At 36.4% G+C, this 27,496-nt stretch overlaps 2 protein-coding genes across 2 annotated transcripts; both read right to left on the bottom strand.

The window, feature by feature from the left end:
• Nucleotides 1-139: 139 nt before the first annotated feature.
• On the bottom strand, nt 140-11,621 carry LOC136821361 (neuroglobin-like). Its single transcript, XM_067077598.1, has 5 exons — nt 11,410-11,621; nt 10,380-10,490; nt 9,173-9,293; nt 2,218-2,329; nt 140-855 (listed from the first exon to the last, which is right to left on the bottom strand). Exons 1-5 carry the CDS (start codon nt 11,592-11,594, stop codon nt 710-712), a joined length of 675 nt encoding a protein of 224 aa, XP_066933699.1. The 5' UTR covers nt 11,595-11,621; the 3' UTR covers nt 140-709.
• A 5,275-nt stretch (nt 11,622-16,896) lies between these two features.
• On the bottom strand, nt 16,897-26,752 carry LOC136821301 (aspartyl/asparaginyl beta-hydroxylase-like). The gene is made up of 8 exons (XM_067077533.1): nt 26,716-26,752; nt 25,516-26,258; nt 24,815-25,006; nt 22,461-22,600; nt 22,101-22,183; nt 21,380-21,519; nt 20,704-20,834; nt 16,897-18,256 (listed from the first exon to the last, which is right to left on the bottom strand). Exons 1-8 carry the CDS (start codon nt 26,750-26,752, stop codon nt 18,106-18,108), a joined length of 1,617 nt encoding a protein of 538 aa, XP_066933634.1. The 3' UTR covers nt 16,897-18,105.
• Between the last annotated feature and the right edge of the window lie 744 nt (nt 26,753-27,496).

Genomic DNA, 27,496 nt, shown 5'->3' with positions numbered 1-27,496 from the left:
ATATAACGCCTATACTACTGTATTACACGCATTATAATAACTCTAGTCTAGAGAATATGATCATCTAACGCTTTTACCCTTTTACTCATGTTTATTTGTTATCTTATTACGAGAGTAGTCTTGTGATTTTTTCCTTGTTCTTAGGCTGACCAAGTTGGTCTAGTTTTCTTTAACATAATTTAGTTTTACAATATGATTTCATCTTATATTTACAGACTGTTAAAAAATGGCCATAAAAAGTAACTCTTGGAACATAATATAATTATTGTCGTCATTGGTCATCAAAATACGTACATTGAAACATCTCTGGTCTTGAATATACACATCTCAATTCCGGTGGAGGTTACAAGACACGAAGTTGGTCAGAAAATGAAAAGAATCCATTGGTGGCTACATGTTTGTTAATCTAGTCAAAGGTAATTCCACATCACAGTTTTTGAAATCAAATTCTACTTACTTTGATGTATTATTTCAAGTCTTTCTTGAAAACGATGATAATGATTTCATATTATCGTACCAAAACGCCCAACAAATTGCTATCACAAGCACTATTAATTTTCTCCAAAGGGCGGTTTTAAGTTGTCTACCCAAATCTACTTGAAGAGGGAATATTTTTTCTCAACCATCTCGGCCTTTGTCTCCATACAAGGCAAATGCCACGGTCCCAAAAAGCCAATATTTTAACCTTCTATTCTTTGACTAACTAGACTTAGTTAGACTCCCCTTCATCATTTTCATTGACTACAATTTTATTTTCTCCTCCAATCACATTCCTGATACTTAGGTTTTCAGTTGGTTGGTCGTTCTCTTGGTTCGCTTCTGATATCTTTTCTTCCTCCTTTGCACTCCTCATCCCTGAATGTAACAGACGAATAAGAGGGGTGCATTGTGCCATTCCATTTTATATCCTTACAGGGGTGGACGAACATTTCCAGGAGGTCTGAAGAAGTGTTTTGTCATTTTTTCAAGGGGTAAAAAGTTATTCTTAAACTTCCAGGGGGTAAACGACTGATATTAGTTCGTCCACTTTAAGACATGAAAATAATTTTTCCAGGGTCTTTTTTTGCAAATTTTGCCATTTTCCAGGGGGTATCCACACATTTCTAAGAAATTTGTTTTGGCTTGAAAAGGTACGCCCACACCCCCCTGTATGGAAATCTTTTGGAACAGCCCATTACGCTCAAGTTTATTCTTATATGTATCATACTGCTTAGTGTGTAGATTGAATATACCTACCCAGAGAAATCCATGTTTAGGCGAAAAGTAGTCTGTCTTCTAAGAGTTCGTTCAATTCGTAAGGAATACAGTTCTTTATGAGAACAATTTAAGAACAATCTCAATCAATTAAGAACAATTCAAGCCTCAGATTTCAGAAACGACCAAGGAATTGATTTAAAGCTCTTTTATTTCAATGAGTGAATAATGTAAGCAAGTTAGGAACATACGAAGAACAAGCCTAAAAATCACGAAACAAACGAGAACAGCAGTGCCTCAACCTCAACAAAAATTTACTGAAGGGGATGTTTATTTATGAAGGCTTGGCTAGGTGAGGTGGGATGGATTTCTCAACGTTACGTCTCATCTTACGACGAATAAAATGGCTAAATATCGATCGTGTGACGTTTGAGAATCTCTCCAACCTCACTTAGCCCCGGGCCAACCCGCCTCCATATGAACAGCCCCTTAGTCGCATCTGTAGTCGAAGAATGAAAATAGACGTTTTTGTAAAGCAACCTCCAATTTTCGGGTCAGGGGTTGCTTAGCATTCTCGGTCATTTTCTGAAAAATTTACCTTGGCAACCCCTGGTATTCTACCATATTTATGGAATAAGGGTTCAAGGGCTACCGTTTGCCATGGTTAGATTATCTATAAAATTTTTTTTATTTTATCGGCTTATTTGAGGATTCGATTTTCACTGATTTTTGCTGCACTGTAAGGGTGCAATTTTAAAAGCCAATTTTTGGCCCGCACATACCGTCAGTCCGCAAACCCAGTGCCCCCCCCCCCCGGGGGGCAAGATATTCTCTTAAGTCAAGTCCGTGTCTAGTAGGCCACTAACTAACATTTTTATGGAATAAGGGTTCAAGGGCTATCGTTTGTCATGGTTAGGTTATCTATAAAAATCTTTCACTTGATCGGCTTATTTGAGGACTCAAGCGTTAGCAACATGGTTGCTTATAAAATGAAATGTGTAGATAGAATATCTACGGTCTTACCTCTTTTCAGCATTCCAGCCAGATATTGAAACAAACTGTCCCATGCATTGGCTGTTTTAAAATCACACTTTGATACTTCGCAAACACCGTATTTGAGACTGATCGCCAAACACTGATTGAGAAAAGAAAAGGAAGGAATTTTTATACCGGGTAGCGATGCGACTAAGGCGCTGTTTATATTCAGGCGGGCTGGCCCGGCTAGAAATGTACCAAGTGTTTCAAAAGTGTATACATGGAACTATTATAGACACTGGAAAAACAACGGGCTGATTTTTGCCAATTTCTCATGTGCAAGCCTTGTCCGCAGTAATGGCATTATTGTTCACCCTCCTACCACCATTAAATGATTTTTCGTAGCATTTTTAATTGCATTTCTCATCAAAATACACTTATCCAATTCCCAAATGAGACTTTAAGTTCTCCTCCGAGATTCAAACTCGTCTAGTTAATTACTAATTATACGTCGTTATGACGTTTGAAATTTCGAGAATGATGCAAAAACATGCTATGTATAAGAAATTGAATATTGACACCAGAAATTTTTAAACTTCAACCTCCAAAAATCCACCGTGCCACCACGTGCCACCAAAAGACTTTCATACCACAGTGGAGCTATGAGACTCACGTCTAATATATGTCAGTCTCAGCTCTTCTCGGAGAAATATTGGAAAGATAATCCCAATTCAAAATTTCGTGTCATTATAAGCATTTTGTCTGATTTTACTCGTCTGATGATGTTTTCTCACACCAGATTTCATAAATGTATTCGCTTGGTATTCTAGTATTTATTTTCAAACTTTTAGCCAGCAAAAGTTAACCTGAGATCAGATTGTGATTGTTTTCTGCCCACCACGCTGAAGCTCTAAAAGGATGGGCGAAAACATACAATCTGACGAATATGCTATCTCAAAATCGTAAGGATCGCGTTCGGCTAAAAAGACTGAGGATGACAACAAAGTTGCGTGATTGTGTTTCCGAATAGGGCGCCTTATCAGTTTTTGACTTTCTGGCGCACAACAAGATTCTTGTTGTAAAATTTTCCGCGGGAGGACTATTTTCCTCAGATGTTTAATTTTCAAGTGCCTTCAGAGGTTTACCGTGCACGTAAGAAAATTATGAACAGCTGTTATCAGGTTAGCAAAAGTACGATCAGAAAAAGCTAGAGAACTTTTTAGAAATAAAAGTATTAATCATTTTTCAAAATCAGAGTCCTTCGAGCCGCCATGACAGTTGTCCTTTGCGGACAAAGCTTGTACATTGATTGTTTTCTGAAACAATGGAAATACAATACTTCGCTCTCCACCGTTTCATTCGATGTTTATCCAGAGTCACTATAATAAATCCATGTTTCTACTATGTTTGAATTAGTCGTCTAGCTTGCTAGACTAAGTAGACCATTACGGTGCATTCTGGGAAACTTGGAAAAGGGACCCTTGAGGGCCGCACGTGCGATAGGTCGTTTACCTTGAGTGACCCCCCTCCCGAGTTTCTAGTTCTTCCTTATAGACCTTTTCATAAATTACTTCACGAACAACGCTTACCTCGTTTTGAAAATATCTCTATGGCATGAATCGTAATTGATTCCTAAAAGAGTTCCCCCCGGGGGGGGGCACTCATATGATCTGGCCTACGTCATGTGCTGCGCTTAAGGGTGCGGGGGTTTTCAGCATCCCAAAATGCACTGTAAGGGTGGGTTTCTGTGAGATTGCACTGCAAGGGTAGAATTTTAAAACAAATTCAAAATAATTTTTAAAAAGAAAGGTTTTAACTTATCGTTTGTTTGAAAAAGTTTCTATTGTCTGATAATTACAGCTGACAAGAATAATTTTCTCAGTTTTTCTTTGAAACAGAAAATTTCCCAAGTTTCTTCTTTTACGCAGATTTCAGCTGAGAAATATAGTGCGACGCCGGATGACGGCTAGTAGTATACTTACTATAAGGGCTGAGTAAATCAAGAGAAAATGCAATGAAAGGGTACCTTTTCAGCCATATTAGTCAGGTAGAATTAGTTGAAATTTCACCACAACCCGGACAAAATTGCCATCAAGCTGAAAATTGGCACAGATGTTCTTTAGGGTATACTGAGTTACCAAAAAAAAAGCCCCATCAATCCGGACAGGGGGGACCACTTTTTCGGACACTTTAAAACCGGACATGTCCGGAAAATATGTCCGAAATAAAATTGTTCAAATATACAAGTATTATATATCAAAAGAAAGATAATTTCTAGACAAACAAAAAATTTGCTTACAAGAAGTCATGGAAATAATAATAATAATAATAATAATAATAATGATATATTTCTGGCATTTCCAAAATTTACATTTGGCTCTTCACCTGAAAATTCTGTATATAATATATGTGCAATGTCTAGAAAAAAAATTGAAAAATAACCTGGTAGTACACTGGAGAAAAATTGGGGCCGTATGCGGACAAGCAGATAGTGACGAAGCGGTGGGCTAGTATGATGAATAAAATAGGATTAAGAAGTATGAGGGGTAAAATGTGAATATATGATAGAGCTAGACTAAAACCTAAACAAATCCGAGTATCTGAGTATGCTAGCTGAGGCCATCGCAATGTGTGCTATTATAAAAAATTAACGAATATATTTAAAAAAAATACTAACATAATGTTAAGCTAGACTAGGCTAAGGTTCAAGTACTATTGGTGGCTAGAGGTAAACTAAGCGACAAAATAGATCTAAGAACTCAGTGAGATAGAATCACGACAGAGCGAAAGATAGAATGAGCAAAACTTGCATAGATTGCAACACCGAAGGCTGTGTAAAAGTGTACTGGACCTTGCAAAACACGACCAGTATTTGACATAAATAAGTGAGCTATCAACCATCTAAATTAAATTAATTGAAAATAATTAAACATCAAATAAAAAAAAAACTTCATAGAACTAGAAATATAATAAAGTCATATGCACTGACGAAAATACAAACTAAGTAAACCTAAGAACTGATGGGCTAAATCTAAAGATCAGAATGGAGACTAGGGAACCAAGGCTACGAGTAGCGATATTGGAAGAATTAAAGTCAAAATTAATTTAAAACTAAAATGGCGCGTGAATCAAATCGAGAAATAGACTAAAACTAGGTCTAAGAAATAATATAACATAGAAAGCACCAGCTAGGAAAAAGCGAGTAGCGATGGAGGGACTACAGTTGGTAGAAGAGGTACTACTGCAAGCTCCTAGCTAGGGCTTTGTCGAAAAAATATTTTTTTGTTTCTTGACAAAAGGCTTTGTAAGTTTCTGAGTCACGACAGTTAACAGGTAGTTCATTAAAAATTTTAGAAGCTTCAGATTCAAAGGAACCACTAACATTACAGGTTTCACGCAATTTAGTTCCACCAATTTCATCTGTTCGAGTCTTGGCTTGCACATATTTCTCCATAGGGAGGAATTTAGGCCAGTCATTCATATTCACTGATTTCCACGCAAGTTTAGCCAAACTGTATTCGGTCCGTTCTTTGACAGGTAGCCATTTCATATCTATTACGTCAGACTTGCGAGAGTAGCTCTTCCGGACGAAGCTAGCTGTGGCATTTTGGACTCGTTGTAATTGGTTGAATAGATATTGCGGTGCGTTGTGAATTACGGTATTACCATAGTCTATTTTACTCAATACAAGAGATTCTGCCAATTGGCGTCGTACACGGTATGGTAAATATCGTTTGATGAGGGATAGACTCTTCAGCGTGCCATATGCTTTAGTGACGATTTTTTTGACATGTTCATTCCATGTTAGGTTTTCGGTGAAGATGATTCCTAACAGCTTGAATAGGGGAACACGCTCAATCAAATTTTCGTTATTTGACTTGATTTCGAATTCAAAATTATGCCTCCTTGCCATTTGAGATGTGGCAAAGAGCATCGATTTAGTTTTTCTGGCGTTAAATATCAAGTTCGAATCAAGTGACCATTTCTCAATTACGCTAATATCAGAGTTCATTTCAGTGACACAATTTTCAAGCTCGTTTGGTTTGGTGTGGCGATATATAGTCGTGTCATCAGCATATTGAACACATTTTGCGGTGGTTTTTGTTGCCATGTCGTACACGTAAATGTTGAAGAGAATGGGTCCAAGTATGCTTCCTTGGGGGACGCCATTAGTAACTGTGAGAATGGATGACTTCTTGTCGTTGATCTGTACGTACTGAAGTCGATTGCTCAGATAGTTGGAGATAACATAGAGTGACTTTTTTGAGAATCGTAGTGTGTGAAGTTTTTTGATAAGAGTTTCAAAATCAACTGTATCAAATGCTTTTGAAAAGTCAGCGAGAACTGCAAGAGTGATTTCGCCTCGATTCATCGCTTTCAGGATGTCGTTTTTGATTTTGATGCAGGTGGTTATTGTGCAGTGACCCTTTCGAAAACCAGATTGATGTATTGATAGTAGTTCTTCACTTTCTAGATAGTTTGTCATTTGTGTCATAATCAGTCTCTCGTATACTTTTGAAAGGATCGGTAATATGGAGATTGGACGGTAGTCGCTCGGATCAGCGGGTGACTCAATTTTAGGAATAGGGCTGATTTTCGAGATCTTCCACTGGCTAGGAAAGACGGATTGTCGAATGGAAGAGTTGATAATATGGCAAATGGGACTACAGATTTCATCGATGGCGAGTTTAATATATTTCGACGGTATCTGGTCATGGCCGGTTGAGCAGTCGTTTCGAAGATTACACAAGGCTTTACGAACGTCAGCGTAGGAAACTTCGTTTATGTCGAATGAATTGTCTTGTTCAGGTAATTCGTTGATGAGTTGATGTAGGATTTGCTCTGATTTAGGTTTTGAGTTAACCCTATTCAAACTAGGCTTTTAGGGGCGGTTCAGAACTAGGGGGGGGGGCTTTTCCTGTACCACCCCTTAACTTTTGATGTTGTGGGTCTTTTTGGATGAAATTTTGCACATAAGATCCTTGTCACGTAAGGTAACTTTTGACAAAAAATTTTTTTGATGACGTCATTCATCATTCCCAAAGTGAGCAAAAACCGAAATTTTCCATTGTTCTTATAAATAGCTATTGTATTCTAACAAAGGCTTTAGAAAAAAGTTGCCTGAGTTTAAAATGCTTATTTTATCCTATATATTCAATAAATTACGGTTTAAACGATATATTTGACATTAAAAATAAATTTGTATTGGAAAAGTGTCAATTTTTGTGACACCTTAATGTCAGAAATGTCATCATGCTCAAGGTGTGAAAATATTTAGGTGCCGAATTTTTTTTTATTTTGAAGCAAAATAAAAGTTAGGAATTTACAGAAAATTTCACGGCAAAAGCTCTATTATTTCAGGAGCTATTACCAATAGTTTGACTTCCGAACAGAAAGAGCCCCCCCCCCCCTAGTACGAATAGGGTTAAGAAGTCTCTCGGCTGTTGTGTTGAAGTGGACATTGAGTGTGTCGGGGTCAGCGGATATCTTTTGTGGTGATGGTTTCAGGATGCGATGGATGGTTGACCATACTTCTTTCGGTCTTTTGGAGGATAGTGCGCGTCGGTAAAAACTGGATTTTGTTACTCGAATAAGAGTTTTTAATTCGTTTCGGATTTTACGAAACAGATCCCAATCTTTTTGCTCGGACTGCGGGGAATGACATTTGGTTCGTAAATAGTCTCTTTCCTTTTGCTTCTCGCTGATGTTGAGATCTTTTAACCACGGAGCTGGTGGGCGCGTTAATTTCTGCCTGATGAGGGGTGCGTGTCGTAAACACAGAAAGAGTTATGAGTATCAGAAAAGACCCTACCGTCCAACTATTTTTGAATTATGTAGTAGTATTCCCTATTCTCAATGGCAGCGAATCTCCTTACAGCTTCAAGCCATGTGTTTTTAGACCAGCTCCTGAGTGCCGGGTAGCGCCAACCTAGAGGGGTAGTAACTTTCTATACGATTTTCGTGCTGCTCAACATCCAGTTTATGGAATGAAGAGGTAAATAGCGTATTGAACTGCACTGTGAGGGTACGGTTTTGAAAAGCAGATTTTGCGCGGCACATACCGTCGTTTCGAAATCGAGTGCCCCCCGGAAGAGTTCACAAGAGGTTTACTCTATTTAAAAATTAAAACTTGAAAACTCAAGGGGACATAATCACCTTGGTGATGGTTTCAAAATGAGGCAGTCGTTGCACTCAAAATAATTTATGAAAAGGCTTATTGAGATTTGTGATGAGTGACAAGACATAACTGTACGGTCTGTTTTGACAATAATCTTTTAATAACAAAACTTTCAGTGGGATTTGATGACTGTGACGCTATCAATCTGTGAAAGTATCCTTGCGCAGTCGTAGTATTCTCGACACAAAAACCACAAGTTTAGTTTAAACAAAAACTGTTTGAATGTATTAAATTGAATCACTTTATCTAAACCGTGGTCCGTTGAGGATTGGTTATCCCGTATTTCTCTCGTTAGAACGCTAGCGGCCTTGGTTAGCCGTGATGGCTCGGTGGTGCTTAAAGTCACTGCCCGATCCTAAGCCTTCTGGGATTGACCACACCTCTTATTTGTTTCGTTCTACAGTAACGAAAGGAATCGTGGCTGAGGTCAGGTCCGGTTTCAGTTTTAAGGCTGTATCATTCGAACTAAATAGCGGTTTTTTGCTCATTGGATAGATAGTGGAAGGTGGAATATCATCAAATAGAAGAATTCATCGACCGTTTATCGACCGCTATCTAAAGTCTGTCTCAAAATAATTTGCGGCTGGGACAAAAATGACTGTAACTTTTGATAGAATTCGAATCAAGTTGCGATTTTGTGCTTATTAAAAAGATATTTTTGAGTGGAATATTATCAATTAAAAATTTGGAAAAAAAAAGGAAAATGAAAATGAAAAGAAAAAAATCAGCTTCTTGTAGAAATGTGATATAATTACCATTTTCACAGGGGCGATTTTTCAATTCTAGTTGTAATTGTTCGATTAATGGAGTTTCAATTGTACTTACTGTGGCGTATTTTTGTTCAGCACCAAACGAATGATGAAATTTTCCATAATCAATGAGTGTTTTGGAAAGTTTGCCAATTTCGGTCATTTGTTGTAGAACCTTCTCTATCAGTTTCTTGAACCTGGCAAAAAGGAAATTTGAAGAAAGTGTATCAATCACAGATGTCGTGCTTTAATCTCTTCCAAGCAAATAAAAAGTGAATATCGCAAAAAATATTGCTGCTATTGTTTTCGAAAAACTTAGAAACTTCTTATTGGTCAAGCGCTGAAATTCTATGTAATATCATGTGACCTAGGTAGGATTTCTTACCTAACCTAGGCAAACTTTTCAGCCAAAGCACGACATCTAGCCCTTCGGGCTTTATAAATCAATGCCTCTTTTAGTAAAAGAGGAGTACTCATTCATTCTGCGTATACCACACTCTACTTTAAAGGGATTTAATATTAATGGGGCCATAATGGCGAATGTGACGATCTGACCTTGGTTTTTCAACCAAAACATTCAACCCGCAATTTGTTTGAAATGAAAACGAAAGTAAAAGCTACTGGATTCGAATGTTATATTTATTATTGGCGCTTGATTTTGGTGCGATTGTTCTGCTTTGGCCAATCACTGCGTAAAAAACCCACATCCCACATCTGTATGAAAAAGATCAAAGCAGTTCGCCAACCAGGGCAGTTTCTGTTAAGGAGCCATGACCTTTAGGGTACAAAGGCTAGTATCTCTATTGCTAGTTATCGGGCATCATATGCTGCCCGATTTCCGACCCTTGGTCACGTAGCGCTTAAATTCTCCTGTTTCTGTGCCCCGAATGGGATCCATACCCAAAGTGCAAAAACAGTTGAAGGATTTCCTAAAAAAATAATCCATATTTGCATCACATTGGATGAATTAGTATATGTAATCACATGATAACGAGCCCAATTCGAGAATAATTGCATGAGTCATCATGCAATTAAAACAATCGATGAAAAAAAAATTAAGAAAAAAACATCTTATTATCCCTTTAAAATCAATTTTGTAAATATTGGCGCGCCATCGAAGAGTGTGATTATCGATCTTTGAAGGTAACTAATAGACTAGCACTAATAGAATTTTCACATCAAAAGTGTTGCCATGCTCTCTTTATACTCTTCAGGGATCCCTCAGGCTGGTAGATATTTAAGAAAATTAAGTCCCCTTTAAAGAGAAAGGGATGTACACAGACCTGTTAGCATGTCCTTGTATAGCGTGTGATTTGATCAGCTGAGATAACTGATTTTCATTGTTGAGTGTTGTACCAAAGAGATGCGCTATCTCAGGATATAACTTGAACCACCTGAAAAAAATCCAAAAAATTTAAAAAATTCTCACAAGATTTATTTTCGCGGTATAAAGCGAAATTAAATTTCGTGAAAATTAATTCCATGAAAGTATATCAGTCAGGAAGAAAAGACATTTTTTTATTCTGCTACTGGCAGTTTCATGCCACTTTGGTGACAAAGGACGAACTTAGGACGATGGTGACATTTTACCATGATTTCAGAATCTTTATTTAGAAAATCTTTGTCAGGATAATCGACTAATTAGAATTTCTCACATTTTCCTGACTCGACTTTCTCAACACACACCACTTTACTGTAATGAAAGTATGTATATAATTTCGAAATTTGACCAATCAAAACTATTTGAACATCGAGCCAACCGACCTAGTCCGTTACGGTGATAGTAAAGGCGGGAAAATATGGCGGTATGGCGTTAGGGCGGTGTACGGGAAAAAAATCGGCGGGAGAGTTTCGAAGAAACTGGCAACTCTACCGACTGTAAACTCTTTTCGGCAAAAAAACCCGTTTGCGAATTTTCTTCGGCTTTGGACTTTTTTCTTAGATAGTGATTTGTCTTAGACTATAACATAGTCTACAACCGACCGTGCGACCGTATATTGAAAAAATAGTTTTGGAGAGATTTCAGGTTGTGAAGAGTCTTCTACAGTCAGAATACAATAAGGGTGCGGTCGATCCCAGAGGGCTTAGAATCGGGCAGTGACTTTAGGCGCCACCGAGCCATCACGGCTGACCAAGGCCGCTAGCGTTCTAACGAGAGAAATACGGGATAACCAATCGTTTAAACTGGAATCGTTTAATAGGACGTACTTTTCAATTTCAAGCTAATTCAACACTCTTGCCTCTTGAGCCTGAGCTTTTTTGAAAATATCATGGTGATTTTTCCCTCCTGTGATACTGAACTTAAAAAAGTACCTTTGAAATGCCATAGTGCAAATCTCATTCCATTCTTGGCTGACAGTCACCCAAGATTCTTTCAGTAGTTGTATTTCATTGTCTGTGATGGGAAGTTCAGGATTGATACAATAATTTCCCTCGGATGACAAATTCTCCTCTTTCTGTATATTTACTTGTGAGTTCTGTGCACAACTGTTTCCCATGTTATAAATTTCACGTTCTTTTATTTTTACTCTGAGAAAACCAATATTTAGCAGTTTTTGTTAAAGAAGACTTTCCGTTTCAAAATTCTGTATAATTCACCATATATAAAATTTCAAGAATATATGCTGATTTGCTGTGTAAAATCCATTTTTCGCAAATTTGCGAAAAACTCTTAGAAAAATTCTTATTCATACTTTAAAGTGGGGCTAACTAAAATCAGTCCTTTACTCCTTGGAAGTTCGTGAATAACTTTTTAACCCCTGTAAAAATAAAAAACTTTACTTAGACCCCCTGGAAATTTTTCTTCGATTACACCCTGGGAAATATTTGTCCACACCACTGGATATGAATGTAAATTGGAATGGCCCAATTCGTAGAGAAATATTTTTGGGGTTATTTTTGATTTTAACGATTCGATAATGATTGATGGCTCGTAATAAGGAAAACCCGTTTATAATAATACACAAAGGATTTCCCTATATTTGAATTCTCCCAAAATCTTTGTCCTTTCTTCCATTTGTGTGCTTTACAAATCTTTAAGGTGACTGCACCGTACTGTTAGTCAAACCTCTTTAAAATTTATTTCGATATAAATTGCCGAAAACTACTCACCATTTTTGCCTTGTCACGCAACACTTCAAAATCTTGAGTATACCAAAGAAAATGGAGAGAAAACAAATCAAAGCGTGGAAAAAGAGAGTAGATGAGATGACAAAAGCCAGATCGAATGACAATTTTAAATGGAGGGTACAAGGAAGCCTTCGTGAAAAATTATATTTCTAAAAAATTTTTGTACAAGAACGGTTTAGAGGCCCTTGTGTGCCTGAACTGTAATTCTCTATAATAATAATAAAATTTATTTAAATCACACCATCACGCAAGAAAAATACCCCAAGCACACCTTAACGTAAACGGCTGGGGCCTATAAAACGGTCTTTAAAAATTACCTCAAGTATTTGGTAATACAGAGAAACGAAAAAATTGCCGTATCTACCAGGTGAAAACATCGTAACTACAGTTGACGCTCTCTAATTCGATCTTCAAGGGGAATTGAATTTTCATCGAATAAGCTTATCGAATATGGGAGTGTCGTTTATGAGAGTTTCTTGTTGACGGGGACTTTAAGTTTCATCGAATAAGGGAGCCTATCGAATAGTAGAACGTCGAATTAGAGAGCGTCAACTGTATTGCATGAATTCACAATTTAATCATTAAGAGTGATCGTAATAATTGATTATACAAAGTAAGTACGCATACATTCCCCTTTGATTTTAGTATGCAAATCGACATAAATCGACCAGGTGGTAAACCAGAAGCATGACAAATAATAAATTTTACATCCTACATACAAGGATTTTCCAAGCACTTTGAGCTGAGGCCGTTCTTGTAAACTTTGATTGAGTTTCTAATATGCCTGAAATGGAACTTGCTCAGCAAAGGGCGAAGCTCCCAAAAACTCTATGATATGTAGAATATTTAGATAATAATTATTTATTGTTGCTCATAAACTACAAAAAAAGTTAAATTCGCTAGAAAAACGGCCGGTATACGGGCATAAAAAAGTGCTTAGAAATCCCTGCAAATATTCTAGCCACGAACGATTACCATACCTGACTATATAGGCAGACCATATGGTTACGAAAAAAATTATAATCACTTCTATGGTGAAGAAATTTGAAGACTTTTTTCATTATGTTCTACCATTTTGCCAGCTTTGCTTCAAAAGCAGTTTGTCTTCTAAACTTTTTAACTAATTTTCAAAATATTTGCTTTGAAATGTTAAACCTCTGTAGTTTTGAAAAAAATGTTTATTGTCATAAATTTTGAACTGTTCATTTTTTTGTAAAATTATTGTGGAATACAGGAGAAAACGATAATTTCTAACTTCAAAGAAAATTTCAAATGATTTTTGAGGTGAATCTCAAATTGCGCAATTTATAATTAATGGGAGAGCTTTTTCTTGACAGAATTTCTCATTACAATATAAAACATGAGAAACTTATTTTTATTTAACTCTTTAGAATTTTTCGTGTTAAGTCATAAAAAAGGATCAAAATATTTCTCGAATTCCCTGAATACGAAAGACCTCTGTATAAAAAGGTCCTTATTCAATCTCGTTTTAGAAAAATAATAACAATAGAAAAAATAACCCCAAATTTTAGTTTCTACAACATATTTCACTTTTTATATTGGGTGCCAAAATCCCAACTTTCAAAAATTGCCTCCCCAGTTTGGCCCAATTTTGGTCGATCCACCACGCTACTGGTCACCATCCTCATATATGCTGTATTCTAAAAAGTTTCATTTCCAAGCCTCCCAGCTCCAACGTGAAGAAAAAGTTTTGGAGTAAATAAAATATATTACAACCAAAAGACGTCGTTCTGTAACGTATTTTTTATGAAACAAAAAGTTATAGGGCTGATAGGTAGCTCTTGAGAAAATTGTTTTTCAAATTAAATTTTTTGTTGGGAAAATATTTTCTTTTCTTGAAACAAAAATAATAAATATGATTAATTAAAAAGAAAGTTTCTTTTTCAGACTTATAAGAAGAGATATAGGGCAAACAATAATGTTTTCATGTTTCCCCTTATTTCGATTGCCCTAACAAACAACAGTTAAAGGGGCTAATTAATTAAGTACTCGATAACTCACTCTTTAGAATGGCCAATTAAGACAATCAAGTTTTCCATGAAGAAATATCCTATGTTGGTCGAGGTCATTTTCTGGAAGGTCCTAAACCCTGGTTTTGTCCAATTTTACGAGACCAGTTTTGAATTTTTGCCTGTTTTTAAGAAACTTTATTGACTCTCATAGGAATCTTTTACGGTACCCACCTGGACAGAAAGTATGAAGAAATTTTCTACTAAAAGTTGGAAAAATAGTCTCTATATGGGTCGTAATAACATCAAAATTTTCAAAATTCAGTCTCTAAGGGTTGAATTTCGAGCTTTGTATTCGGATGTCCCCTATATCTCGCAATCTTAGTACCTTCGACTCGAAGAAAGTTATTGGAGACAAGTTTGATGCGAAATAATAGTATAAGTTTGATATTTTAAATTTATATAAAAAGAAACGAGGTACATGTTTTTTTTTATAAGCATAACGCTTATAAGCATACGAAGGCTCAGATTTGCAAAATTCCTAAGCATAACATGAGCATATAAGTCAGCCTAAAATATTTTCCAAGAGGTCATTTTTATCTACACGTTTTTTTTTATATAAGGAACACGTTTATAAGGAACTTGAGGCTGAAAATGGTCCAAAAAATAAGGAATTGTTAAGGAACTGCTCAGGCTGAGAATAAGAAAACAAGTTTTAAGGAACAGTAAGAGATGGTTATCCAAACTTAGCAGCTATGCGTAAATAAGGAACTCGACAAGGAACTTTGAGGCTGAAATTCTCTGTAAAAATAAGGAACTCCAGGCTCAGAGCAAAGTTAAGGTTCCTTATAAAAAAAAACAACGTGTATTTAAAAAGGTTTGGTAGAGGTCAAGTAAAAAATAAGACATTCCACGGTTCACTAACATTCCACTGCTCCCAAAGTCTGAACAAATTTTTACAAAATTTCTGAAATTCAATTAAAAACTTGGCTCGGGGTGAATCATAAGCATGATTCTTAAGCATATAATAAGCATAAGCTATGCCTGGATGCTTTGAGAACTTAAGCATACACGAGCCTTACCAAGGGGTTTACACTTGCTTATAAAAAAAAAAACATGTAGTTAATTAAAGATATAGCGTCAAATTTTCATTAGATTTCTAAATGCAATTAGATAATATAACAATAGTGTTTATTTTGAGGTCGTTGTTGTTATTTTCTGCCCGCGTAGTTTGATTATTCGCCCTCCGCTTCGCGCCGGGCCCAAATGGCACTAGAGGGCTAATAATCAAACTGCAAGGGCAGAATTAATGATAACAACGAACGAAAACTTAACGCTATTACTATTATTATCCATATCGGACGTTTTTTTCTAGCGTCAACCAATTCTTTTCGCTCAATGCAATGTCTTCAACAAATTTTTAGCACCTTGCGAGTGGACCGCAAATGACCAAAACTACTTTTCTGACGTTAGCTTAGTCTCTTCGCTTCAATGCAACGACTCCAATCCAATTCCGAGCAGGCCGCAAATGACGTTATTGCCCTATACCCAGGCCGTTAATGATATTTTAGCCCTCTGAAGCCTGGCGTTTTAGTTTCCTCAGCGCGGATATGACAATTTGAGTCACAAAACCTTTCAATACCGCCCGCCGATTGAACCTTTAATGGCTTACTTAATGACCGCTATATGGATAATAATACCCATTAGTTAGCAAAATGTAGTTCCTAGAAAATCGCTCAACTATTTCCAAACTAGGGAAATCAATTAATCTTGTTAAAAGAAAAAAAATATCTACCTAATCAAAGATAATAAAAATTCAAGAAAACAAATATATTCATGGTTAAAATTTTTGATATAAAAGCTGAAAATGTACCTTATATCGGGGAAAAAATGTCGGGGAAAAATTTTGTCACCTAGAGGCATTTTCGTCACTTTCCCCCGACCAAATTTACAGTTTAGTCATTTCGATCAATCTAATTTGTCTAAATGAAATGGTTTCCTTTACTAGCTTGAAAACAGATGTTTTAATTCGACATTTAAAGCATTAATTTTGGTAAATAAAGGTCTAAAAAATTAGATTTGAATTTTAGTTGGGATATAAAATTTCGGGTAAAAGTTTTGGTCGGGGATAAAAAGATCGGGTAAAAGTTTAGGTTGGGTGATATAATGTCAGGGATAAATTTCGTCATCCCCTGAAAATTTCGTCACTTTCCCCCGACATTTTTTTCCCCGATAAGGTAAATTGTTTCTAAGTCAGTGAATATGAACGCCCCTAATTTTTCATGTATTTTAATAGGGAAAAATTCATTTATTCATTCATTTTCGAAGGAATTGAATTTTTGAAGGAAAAAGCTTCTTGTATATTGAGGGAAAGCTTTCGGAATTTTTGACGTAGAAAAGTTTCTTGTATTTTTGAGGGAAAATACTTGCAGAATATTAGTAGGGGACAAAACCCTTAGAACCCGTGACATCTTTTATGTGATGCAACCAAACCTGGTCTATTTTAAAGAATGAAGTATCTAAAGATGTTACCGAATAATTCTTCATTCTTTGAAATGGACCAGGTTTAGTTGCGTCGCATAAAAGATCTCACGGGGTCCTAAGGTATTTCTGAAGAAAAAAGTAACTTGTATTTTTGTAGGAAAAAGTGGCTTGTATGTTTGAGGTAAAAGATTTTTTGTAGCTTTACCACAGGAAGGTAAGAAGTTTTTTTTATTTTCATAGGAAAATTTTAATGTAATTCTAAAGGAAAATATTAAACCCGACCAAATCTGACTAGACGGAAAATTTAATGGAAAGCTTTACCTGTGCGTTCTTGAAAGAAACTCTGGTATTCAAATCAAGGACAATCCTTGGTTATCCTTTGGACAAATCAAGAAACAAACAAAATACACCTTGGGAGCAAAAGTCCCTGGATATCAGATTAAGATATCAGATTATCCTTGAATAAGCAAACTATCCAAAGTTGTCCTTAATTGTGCTTAGCTTTGATTTTACAATATTGGGCTGCTCCTATCCATAGTTTATACTTAATTTTTGGACCTACCTCCGGGTACCCCGGTGGAGGTCCTTTAAATTAACCCATGTCCGTTCGTCCGTCCGTCCGTCCGTCCGTCCGTCTGTCCGTCCGTCTGTCTGTTACCAGCTTTTCTCAGGATTGGCTCATTAGAACCAGAACATGCCCAGAGCCCAGAACGTGACGGAGCCCGATTTTTGAGAAAAAAATTATTTGGGCAAATTTGGGCCAAAAACTACCTAAAAATAGGGTTTTTTGGACTTTGTGCAAAATGCCGTCATTACCTTTTTCTGATTTTTTGTACAAAGATGGAAGGCAAGATTCTCTAAAGAATGGCTGAAGTGGTTTTTCCCGGAAAATTCTTATTCGCCTTAAAAGACAGATTGTGGGGGAATTCCCTTCAACCAAATAAGAAAATATAACTTTTCTCAATGTTGACTTATTATTTTTTTCTGATTTTTTGCAATGCCCAAAATGTGACGGAGCCAGATTTTTAAGGAAAATCTTTTGGGCAAATTTGGGCCAAAAACTGCTTAAAAATAGGGTTTTTTTTGGCCTAAATGGTTTAAGTGATTTTCGTAGTTCGGGAAATTCCTTTTTACCATTTTGCATTATTCAACACACAAGCTCCATTTTTTCCATTCTGAATTTTTGTACAATTATTGTCACTTTTTTCTTATTTTCATCTGATGTTAATCATTAGGTAGGTCCATTCAGCATGTTGCTTGTTTTCATTACTCTTAAAAATTTAGGGATAATCAAGTACACCCTGGTTGTCCTTAGTGTACTTAGTTTTGTCCTTGATTTGAATACCAAGGAAACCTCACAACTCAATGAAAATTTGAGTTAAAAATTTGAAATTCGAAAACCAAATCTAGTTCTTCAGAAGAAAATCTAAATAGGAGCTAAACTTTGTCTTTCCCATAAAGGTAAGTCAGGATGCCAAAAATCGATAATCAAAATCAATCTTGATTCTGTTCCACGATGCCAAACTTCATGATCAAAGGAATCATCAAAAATCAATACTTTGCCATTTTCCCAACTCCTAGAATGAAAAGTAAGAAGATTCTTTGTTATTCAGCAGTCTCGTTTATAGTTTACAGAGTTAAAACTTTTTTTCTTCCCCAGCTGGCACACAACGTTGTTTCAACGTTCATCTAACGTTATATGGGCGTTGTGAACGTTAGATAAACGTTGAAACAACGTTGTGTGCCAGCTGGGTCGCGTAAACTTAGGCAATGATGATCCTGGTATAATACACGCTTTTTTTATAAGAATGGTGTAAATCCATTTCAACATAGATATTCTTAACTTTTTTGGGAAAATCATTCTAAAATATTCTTACAGCATATTTATAGGTTAGGATCCTAATTTATACTAGATTTAACATTTAGTACATACGTCTCAAGCATAAAATGGCACTTTTGTAAAAGGAGTGAGCCTAACTTGGGGATAATTGATAATTCATAATTGAAAATGGCATTCTTAGCTTTAGTAGCAAAATTCCATGATGGTGATATTCTTAGCATATTCTTAGTTTTTTGGCAATTTTCATCATGGACATTCTTATAAAGTGTATTCTTATAAAAAAAGCGTGTATACTTATTTTCTCAAAAAACATCTCAAACTAGTTTTTTTGTGGTCTTAAATTATAAATGTGGACGGTAACAGAAGGATATTAAAAAAATATCTGTTGAGTAAAAAAATTGTCTTTTTTAAACCAACCTCATGTCTATCCGCAGTGGCGTATTTAGGAATTTTGCCAAGTAGGTCAAAATTTTGAAGCCAAGTGGTTCAGGTCTGGTTCTTGGAAAGGCTATATTCCTTGCATCTCGCGTTTATCATTTTTCGTTTAACCGCTATTCGAGTACCTAAACTAATCTGAGTAATTCTATGCAAGATTCCACTTTTGTTTAGACGTAGTTTGTATCGCACTCGTACTTTGTTATAAATTATGAGAATCTTTTTACTCTACGAATATCTCGTCTCACGTTTTAACTACCTTTTTACGCTAATAAACCGCTTGTGGTAAAAAAATAGATACTGATGTGGAGCAATGTCCGTTTCCCCAAAACAAGAAATATAGATGAGTTAATAGTTGAGTTTGTGGGCCTTTATATCCCTAAAATTATTTTTTTATGTTTTGAATTGAATAGGAGGTAATTAAATGGTGTCAAATCATTCTAAGATATTCATTTCCGCTGACAACAACAACCAAAAAGCAGGTGAAAAACAAAGTTTTAAAAGACTTTGAAAAATGCTTCATTTTTGCTAAAAAATAAACATTATTAGTTCAGCTTAAAGCAGCGACAACTGGTGCTGATACTTAATAATCGATCCATAAGAATTAAAGCTATAAAATCACAGTTAAGACGTGAAAGTTACTTGGACTTTCACAAAATTTCAGAACAAACTCAAAAGTTAACTGGGTCGCTTTAGCAAATTTCAGCTCTGGAAACTGAGCTTCCCTCAATAAAAAATGTGAAAGAGATAAGCTAGAAAAAGTGAATCGAGTATTGTTTTTTAATAAACTCGACAGAGAAGCTGTACGTAGCCTCATAGCTATTACCCCGATTTTTTCAGAAATTTTGCTAGGTCGTTTCAGCCATTTCTAGCTATGTCTCTCAGCTTCATATTATCTCTAAATGAAAGGCGGCCAGCAATATAAGCAGTCACTCAAGGTCATTACACGTGAAATTTTAGAGAAGTTGAGCTCAGTAATAATATGATCCCGATTTGCTAGGGCGAAAGGGGTCAAAAAGGGTGTTGCTAGGTCACTCAAGCGGAGCGATATGGGTCGGGGGTATTAGATAGGTTTTCGGATTATCAAAATAAAAGCCTCTAAATAGCGAAAGGTTCACTCGCAAAACAATAGGGAGGTAAAACTGCGGAGATAAATTTTGGTCTAAGTTTTAACTGCCGCACGCATAAAATTGATAAAGTTGATACAAGACATAGCATCCGAAGGGGACTGTGTATCACTAAAAGGAATAAGAAAGCCTGTATAAAAATTTTTCATATTTTTCAATTTCTCGGAACTATGTCACTTGACCTACTTGACCTACCCTAAATACGCCTCTGTATCCAACAGCTGTTTTCCATTTGCCTTACAGTCTAGAGCAGTATAGACTCGTCGAATATGGATGACATTTGGCACTGTCTTTCTTTAGACCTAGTGCTTAAATTTTTACCCTAAATTCACGTTATTGTCAAGGAGACAAGGACTTAATATTGAGTTTTGGGATTATTTATGCAAATTAAATGCGAAAATTTGAAAAGACCAAGAAATTTGCTCAAGACATTTTCTTTAGATTCTACTTATAAAAATCGTCAATTTTTTACTCATTTCAGATTTAGGAGTTTTGCCTGTGATGTCATTCGTTTGGCCATGACATGTTTTCTAGGCCTTATTCGCGGGTCCTACTATAAGGGTTTACTCCTATACATTTATGGCATTTTTCTCTTACACTTATAGTCTTCAAAAATGCATACCTAGTTTCACTGCCAACCCGGATTTCAACGCCTTTCGGTATGCTTAAACCCAAGTGTGCTCTCAAACGACAATTGGTTGGTCCAGTATGCGGCCAAACGTGTGTGCCAGGTGTCATGATCGAAAATTTAATCTAAATTTTGTTTGAAAAAATAAAAAAATAAAATCAGTTTTATACAAAATGACCTTTTGTAAATCAGGATGTCATGTTGAATAATTAAAAACCCCAGAATTAAATTGATCACGTTAGCCAAAAGTCTATACCAGACAGAGCTTTGGACATTTTGAGTTCTTCTAACAGGTTGCATTAAGATCAATTAAACCAAACAAAATTTGATGCCTAATAAAACGGTTGCAATTAATTTCGCCATTTATGTATAAAATAAGAAACCAGATCTCGGGCCTCTACCCCAAGAAGCTAAACCATGGGAGTAGACAAATCAACATTTTGCAAAGAAAAGTTGATTTTGAAAACTTTATTTTAAAGTTATCGATCCTCCAGGATTTCGTTTTAATTAACTTTTTTCATCCCCTCGAAATTTGAGCATTTTCCGAGACCTGGGCAACTGCAATGCCACCAGTAGTTGGCCCCCAGGGTCCGCACACTCAGTCTTCGAGCCGGGGGCGGGGGGATGGGGCGGTAGACGACGTAGATGTTAGAGTTAGATGTTAACCAACCTGTCCTCTTATGTTTCCAGTAGCTTGCTTGAATTGACTGATGATTTCACACGTCTTTGGTACAAGTTGGCAATTCTTTTTGTTTTGTTGACCACGTTGATATAATGTCAATTGTCTCCAGTCCCCTGTATCTAAGAGCCCTGCAAATAGAAAGTATAGACATTCTTTATCTTATGCATCTTAAGGATTTGGAAAATTTGTTGAAGTGCCAAGGATTTGGTTCAAGCGAGAAAAAGTGAAATTGTCGAGAATATGATCCCGGGGGGAGGGGTACTACCCTTTCCCCGACGGGGGTCTTTCACTGAGGTCCGAAAAATGGACCCTACGTGAGAATCAAATTTGCGAAAAAAGTAACCCTGAATGGGACTAAACTTGCAAATTTTCTCAAAATTTTCTACTTTTTCCCAAAATCTCCAAAAAGGTACCCTACGAGGGACTGATTTTTCTACTTTGGTATTTTTATGACCCTACCTGGGGCTGGTGGAGGTGAAAAAGGTACCCTGACCAGCGGCACATCCCCGTACCTCCTTTTTGACCAAGTACCCCCCCCCCCCAATATGGTTCTTTAAAGATTTCTTTATCCTTTAATTTCTCTTGCACGTTTCTCTTATTTTTTTAAACCTTTGGGTGTTTTTAGCTTTCTAAATGTCTAAATTTTTTGTTATTTTCGGCATTCGTAAGTGTTTATAATTTTCTAAAGAAATGCGCAATCAACAAATACCTTCGTCTTCTAGTGGGAAACGGTTTTTTTTCAGAATTTTATTTGCTTCATCACGCATCGTTTTCCAGTAATATTCCAACTTCCTGTGGAAAAATTATAAGTTGTCATTATTTTTTTGACATCTCAGAATACATTCTGAGTGAAAATCCTTCTCGAACAGAGCATTTAGATTTATTTTAAGAGACAATATCTTAAGGGAAGGACTTTTGGCGGGAATTTATCTCGTGGATGGTCGCCCCCCTGTATTCCAAGCTTTATTTGAGTTACTGATGGACGCCAGAGAATACCAGAGTATTATTAGGCTCTCATCAACAAGCACCTAAAAGCTGATAATACGCAGGAGGTTGAAGATGAGGGTACCTAATCTCTTTTTCGTAACCAGATTGTTCGACGGTCCACCAAGGTTGTGCTCGAAGTTTAGATTCTGCATTTTCTGTAGATCGTTGAGCTGCCGACATGAAGAAGCCGCGTTCAGCACCTTGATGGTATAGTTTCCATGCCTGGAAAGAACAAAATTTTAAGAAAGGTAAGTTAATCTGGATCTAGACAAATTTGGAGTTAAAGGTTTTATTTCTGCATAAGTGCTCCCGTTTCATATCGGACACATATTTCATATCAGGACAGTGTCTACTTATTGTTATGTTATACTGATATAAGCAAAAAATTGTTTTTCTTTTCCTCTTTCTAACCAATCTTGCTCCACATCCGTGTCAATCCAAAGTGAAAAAGCTTGCAAATTAAGATTGACAAGTAAGCAAACGATACCACTCTTATTAAAAAACAAAACCTTTAACCGTCTTCGTTGAAGAAAAACACACATATAGTCAACTCACTCTAATTCGAACCTTTATTGTTCGAGTCTTTCTGTAATTCGAACTAAAATATTGGTCCCCTTAGCTGGAAAGTGGTTTAAATTACTCTCTGTACGTCGAATCTTTCGCTAATTCGAAGAAAGTTTTTGGTCCTATAAAGATCGAATTAGAGAGAGTCAACTGTACAAAAACTCGATATTGGAAGGCGCTCGGTCGTATTGTGACAAGTACTTAATGCTCCTTTCGTGTATCAAATAATTTGAGCCACAATAATACACAGGTTGCAAAAAAGTCTGAAGACAAATCACGCTTTTTGAAATTCTTATGTACATGGCATTTATTTCTGATTGGTTCGAATTTATTGACACTAATAAAGTTATCAGCTGTAAGTTGTAAAGCAAGTAATATGTGAATAAAATCACGTGAACTTTTCCGACTAATCACATGTTCTGACTACACTGGTATAAATTTGCAATCCGTGTATTGAAGATTCTTTTTATTTGATTCTATTTTAAGGAAGATGCAATTTCTCCTTAGGAGAGGAAGATGTTTTCACTTACGCCCCACTTACACCTAAGACCAGGTATGAAGTTAATTTTTATTATGATGCACCACCTTCTGACAGACCCACTGGGACCCCTTCCCACTGGAAACATTGGCCAGAATATCGTCCCCGGTGAAAAACGTTCCTCCAATGCTATGCTATTTTTCTTATCGCCCCCCCCCACTGAATTTTCTGACTTGAAAAGAAAATGAATTGAAATCCCTTACATAGCTTGGCAGCAGGTTTTAGGTGCCCCCTAAGAATTCAGGTGACCCCTAAGATTTAGGTAACCCCTGGTTGCCAAATATTTTAGGTGACCCCTAAGCCAATGACGCGTCAAATTTTTTCGAAAATCCTTCTCAAACAATGAAACAAATACAACAGTTAGTTTAGCTTATTGCTAAATAGAATAAATGCCCTAAGAAATAGGAGATAAGCTACCTTAAAGGAAGAAATTTTGGCGGGAATTTAATTTGGCGGATTGCCGGAAAAGATTTTTCAGAGGGAATTTAATTTGGTGGTTAACTTGAAAAATTAAATTTGGCGGGAATTTAATTTGGTGGATGAAGGACATTTTTGTCCAAAAAACGCCATTAGGGTTCATGCCAGAAACATTTTGTTATTCAGGGTGCAAATCCCTTGCCAGACAGATTTTTTATCTAAGTAAATGCAACAGGATTAAAAGATTTTTACAGATAATATTCTAGATAACAAATTTTAAGTTTTAGACCTGTTTAGACAGAAGACATTCCATAGTGAAGTTTACGATGAAATAAAAACAAGTTCAGAAAAAAATCCCCAAACATAGAATCTAGCCCCCAGGTCCATCTGAAAAAATTTAGGTGACCCATAACATGGTTAGTCCCCCCTAGCCACAGGCTAAAATCAGGTACCAATTGCCGCTTGACCTTTTAGCCCCCCCCTCAGGCCAGGGGGGGGGAGGGGTTCCAGCCATCCCCTAGCTATAAAAAATATGGGAATATCAAATCCCATCGAGTTTTCTACCGGGTCTGTGAGAAGGGGGTCTGTATCTTCTTTTTTAAATAACTCAACTCTATAGTCTGTTGTAGGGTTTTAGCTTCAATTTTCAACATGCATAGACCTTTTGAATATGTAATCAAACGCATTTTCGATAAAATGGACACTCAAGCTTAAAAAAGACTATGTCACTAGCGAAGTCTCTTAGTAGTTAAATAAAGATGTGTATCCTTCCTCAGTACTAATATTCATCAAAAAGTCTTTTTTTCTTGTTTCTGTGTACATTGATTGGGTTTTTGAGTCGCTTTTTCACCCACTCTATCCTCAAATGAAGTATAAGAACGAAGTTCAAAGAAAAGAAAAACACTTGAAATACTTACGTCATCTGTTCGACCAGACTTGGTGTATGCCTCACCAAGGAAAACATAAAATTTGGCTTGATTAGTCTCCGGATCTTCGCTTTCAATTCCAGCCTCCAGATAAGGAATAGCTTCTTGATACTTCTGTAGCGCTTTCAGGATGTAACCGATATTTGCGTTTGCAATACCATTCCCTGGGTCCACTGATATGACCTGTGAATAAAACGAGGGTTAGTTTACAAGGCTGACACCATTATCGTGTTATCGGTTTCTTTTATTTTTACTGATAGTGCCAAATATTCTCAAGCGTCTATTGTTAACGTAAAAAAAGCCTGGAATACACGGGGATGAGATTGACTTGTCCCTGTATAGACTGAAAAACTATTATTTCTCGATAATAAAACTGGGATTGAAGCAATATTCTAGGTGAAAACAAAAGATATTGAAAAAGGATTATATTCTCCCCTTTCATTGGATATATAACTCCTTTATTCGAACTCCACTTACGAGAAACCTCCCTCGGGTCAGTGAGGGAAGGATGGGATAATATGCTTAAAACAGGTTGTATGTTTCATTGTTTTCGAAATCTGTCCTCATTTCTAGCAAAAGAAAATGGGTAAAGATAATAAAAGGGATCTATCTGGCCTAGGGAAATTTCAATTTCGCTCAGGCCCATTGACGGCTTCAAATAGTTTTTTTTTTAAATAATTAACGAGTTTCACCTTTTTGTGAATATCAAATGCTTTACGATTGGAGCCCATAATCAAATACGAGGTTCCCAATTTATTCAGAACATCAACATCTTTCGGTAGGTGCTCTGCCAGCTTTGCTAAAACGTTGACTGAATCTCGTCCTTTACCAAAAAATATAAGCCGCTCAGATTGTTTCAATAATGATAGTTTTAAGAGTTCGTTAGTGATCCCTGGTTGCTTAGCAACCTCACCATAGGCGTCAATTGATTTCGAAAGCAGTTCGTTACTTCGCATCTTTTCAGACAGTTTGTCTAGACACTTAGCCTGGCCGTACATGGCACGCGGGCTATGCGGATACTGTTTTAAAAGTTTTTCGAAGTGCGAAACGCATTCTGGGTATTGACCCCTATTGAAGTAATGTTCACCGTCATTGATTTCTGATAATATTTTGCGATCATAAGCGTTCGTGATACTATTAATTTTACTTTTTACCGATTCCGATTTTCGAGTACGTTCTTTTCGTCGAGCGTCTTTATTCTTACTATTTTTGCTGACATCAGCATTATTGTCTCTACTCAAGTCTAAAGTTTGATTATCTAGATTCGATTTAATTGTACTGTTTTTAATCTGTAATTTGGTATTTTTATCATTCCATCCCAGCTTTTCGTAAGCGGTTGCCAGAGAGAATACGATGAAAAGTAGCAATGTGAGGGATGAGATTGAGCTTCTCGGGTGATATTTAACAATTCTCTCTTCGAATTCATCTGAAGAATCTATGATTTGAAAAAAAATCGTGATTAACTATTTTTTATCGAACGTGGGAAGGTATGTGACATTTAAATGGTTAATTGCCCAGGTCGAAGAGGCAAAGAAAATCTGAAACTGTCAGACGTTGTTGATATAAACATAATAAAATTTCTAAATAAAATCTCATTGGGATTCGGATTGTAAGATCATCCTTTTTAAGACTGATATGGGGTGTGGCTGACCTCAGGGATTTCAAAATTTACGACTGACAGTCTTCATCTCATTATAAGGAGTATGGCTAATAAAAGAAATACTCATCTGTCATAGTTTTACAACTCCCTTGCCCGAATCCGCCACTGATTGGCTGACTCAAAATTGTCAGTCTTTCACACTTAGAGCAATAGAGCAAATTCATCTTACATAAAAAAGACAAAATCGTACACCAAATTAATCAAAATGGTGCAAATGTAAATAAAGCCTTACCTGGTTCTTCTGTCTTTGCTTTTTTGGGTGGTGGCATATTTATTTTCTTAGTCACTACTTTTCTCTAAAAAAGATATTAAACATGTGCGCAAGTCTTACTTTATATCTCCATTAAAGAGGCCCCATCGGACCTTTAATTCATGCTATCACAAGTTTTTTTTCAAAATTATCGCCTTCGCGCAATGGGCTTTTCCAGAAAAAAATCGTGCACCCCCTGTTGAGGAGGTCCATTTCCGTTCCAAGGGGGTAAGGTTTGAAATGCAGTGGAATTCCATTAGGGTAGACGAAAATCCGTCAAAAATAAGCGGAATTCCAAGGGGGTAATGATTGAAAATTTGTAAAAATTCGGAATTCCAGAGGGGTATGATCCTAAAATTGCCTGCAATTCCAAGGGGGTAGGTCACAAAGGTTGGACCTCCTCAACAGGGGGTGCACGGTTTTTTTCTGGAAAAGCCCAATTTCTATTCACGCAAAGCTTTCCAATTCACTCACCTTTAAATACTCGAACAAATTTCAGGTTCCTCGAAGTTAAAAATATCTTTCGAACAAATGTGCTTTCCCTGTACGTATTTGAGTTATGGAGACTGCACTATATACAAATTATTCTGGAAGTTGAACATCATGAAAAATTAGTGCTATCAAAAGAACGAGATCATGTTTATATGACACGATGCGATACTTAACTAAAACTATGATAAAACTATCTTTCTAGTATTTAATATGAATGAAGTATTATACTCAAACTGGATTATTTTTGTTCAGTATAGTTTGTTTGACCACA

This window comes from Clytia hemisphaerica, unplaced genomic scaffold, assembly GCF_902728285.1.
Source record: "Clytia hemisphaerica strain Z4C2 unplaced genomic scaffold, Clytia hemisphaerica genome assembly, whole genome shotgun sequence".
In the NCBI taxonomy this organism is placed as follows: Eukaryota; Metazoa; Cnidaria; class Hydrozoa; order Leptothecata; family Clytiidae; genus Clytia; species Clytia hemisphaerica.
The sequence above is the reverse complement of the archived record's forward strand: the minus strand, read 5'-3'. Positions and strand labels throughout refer to the sequence as shown.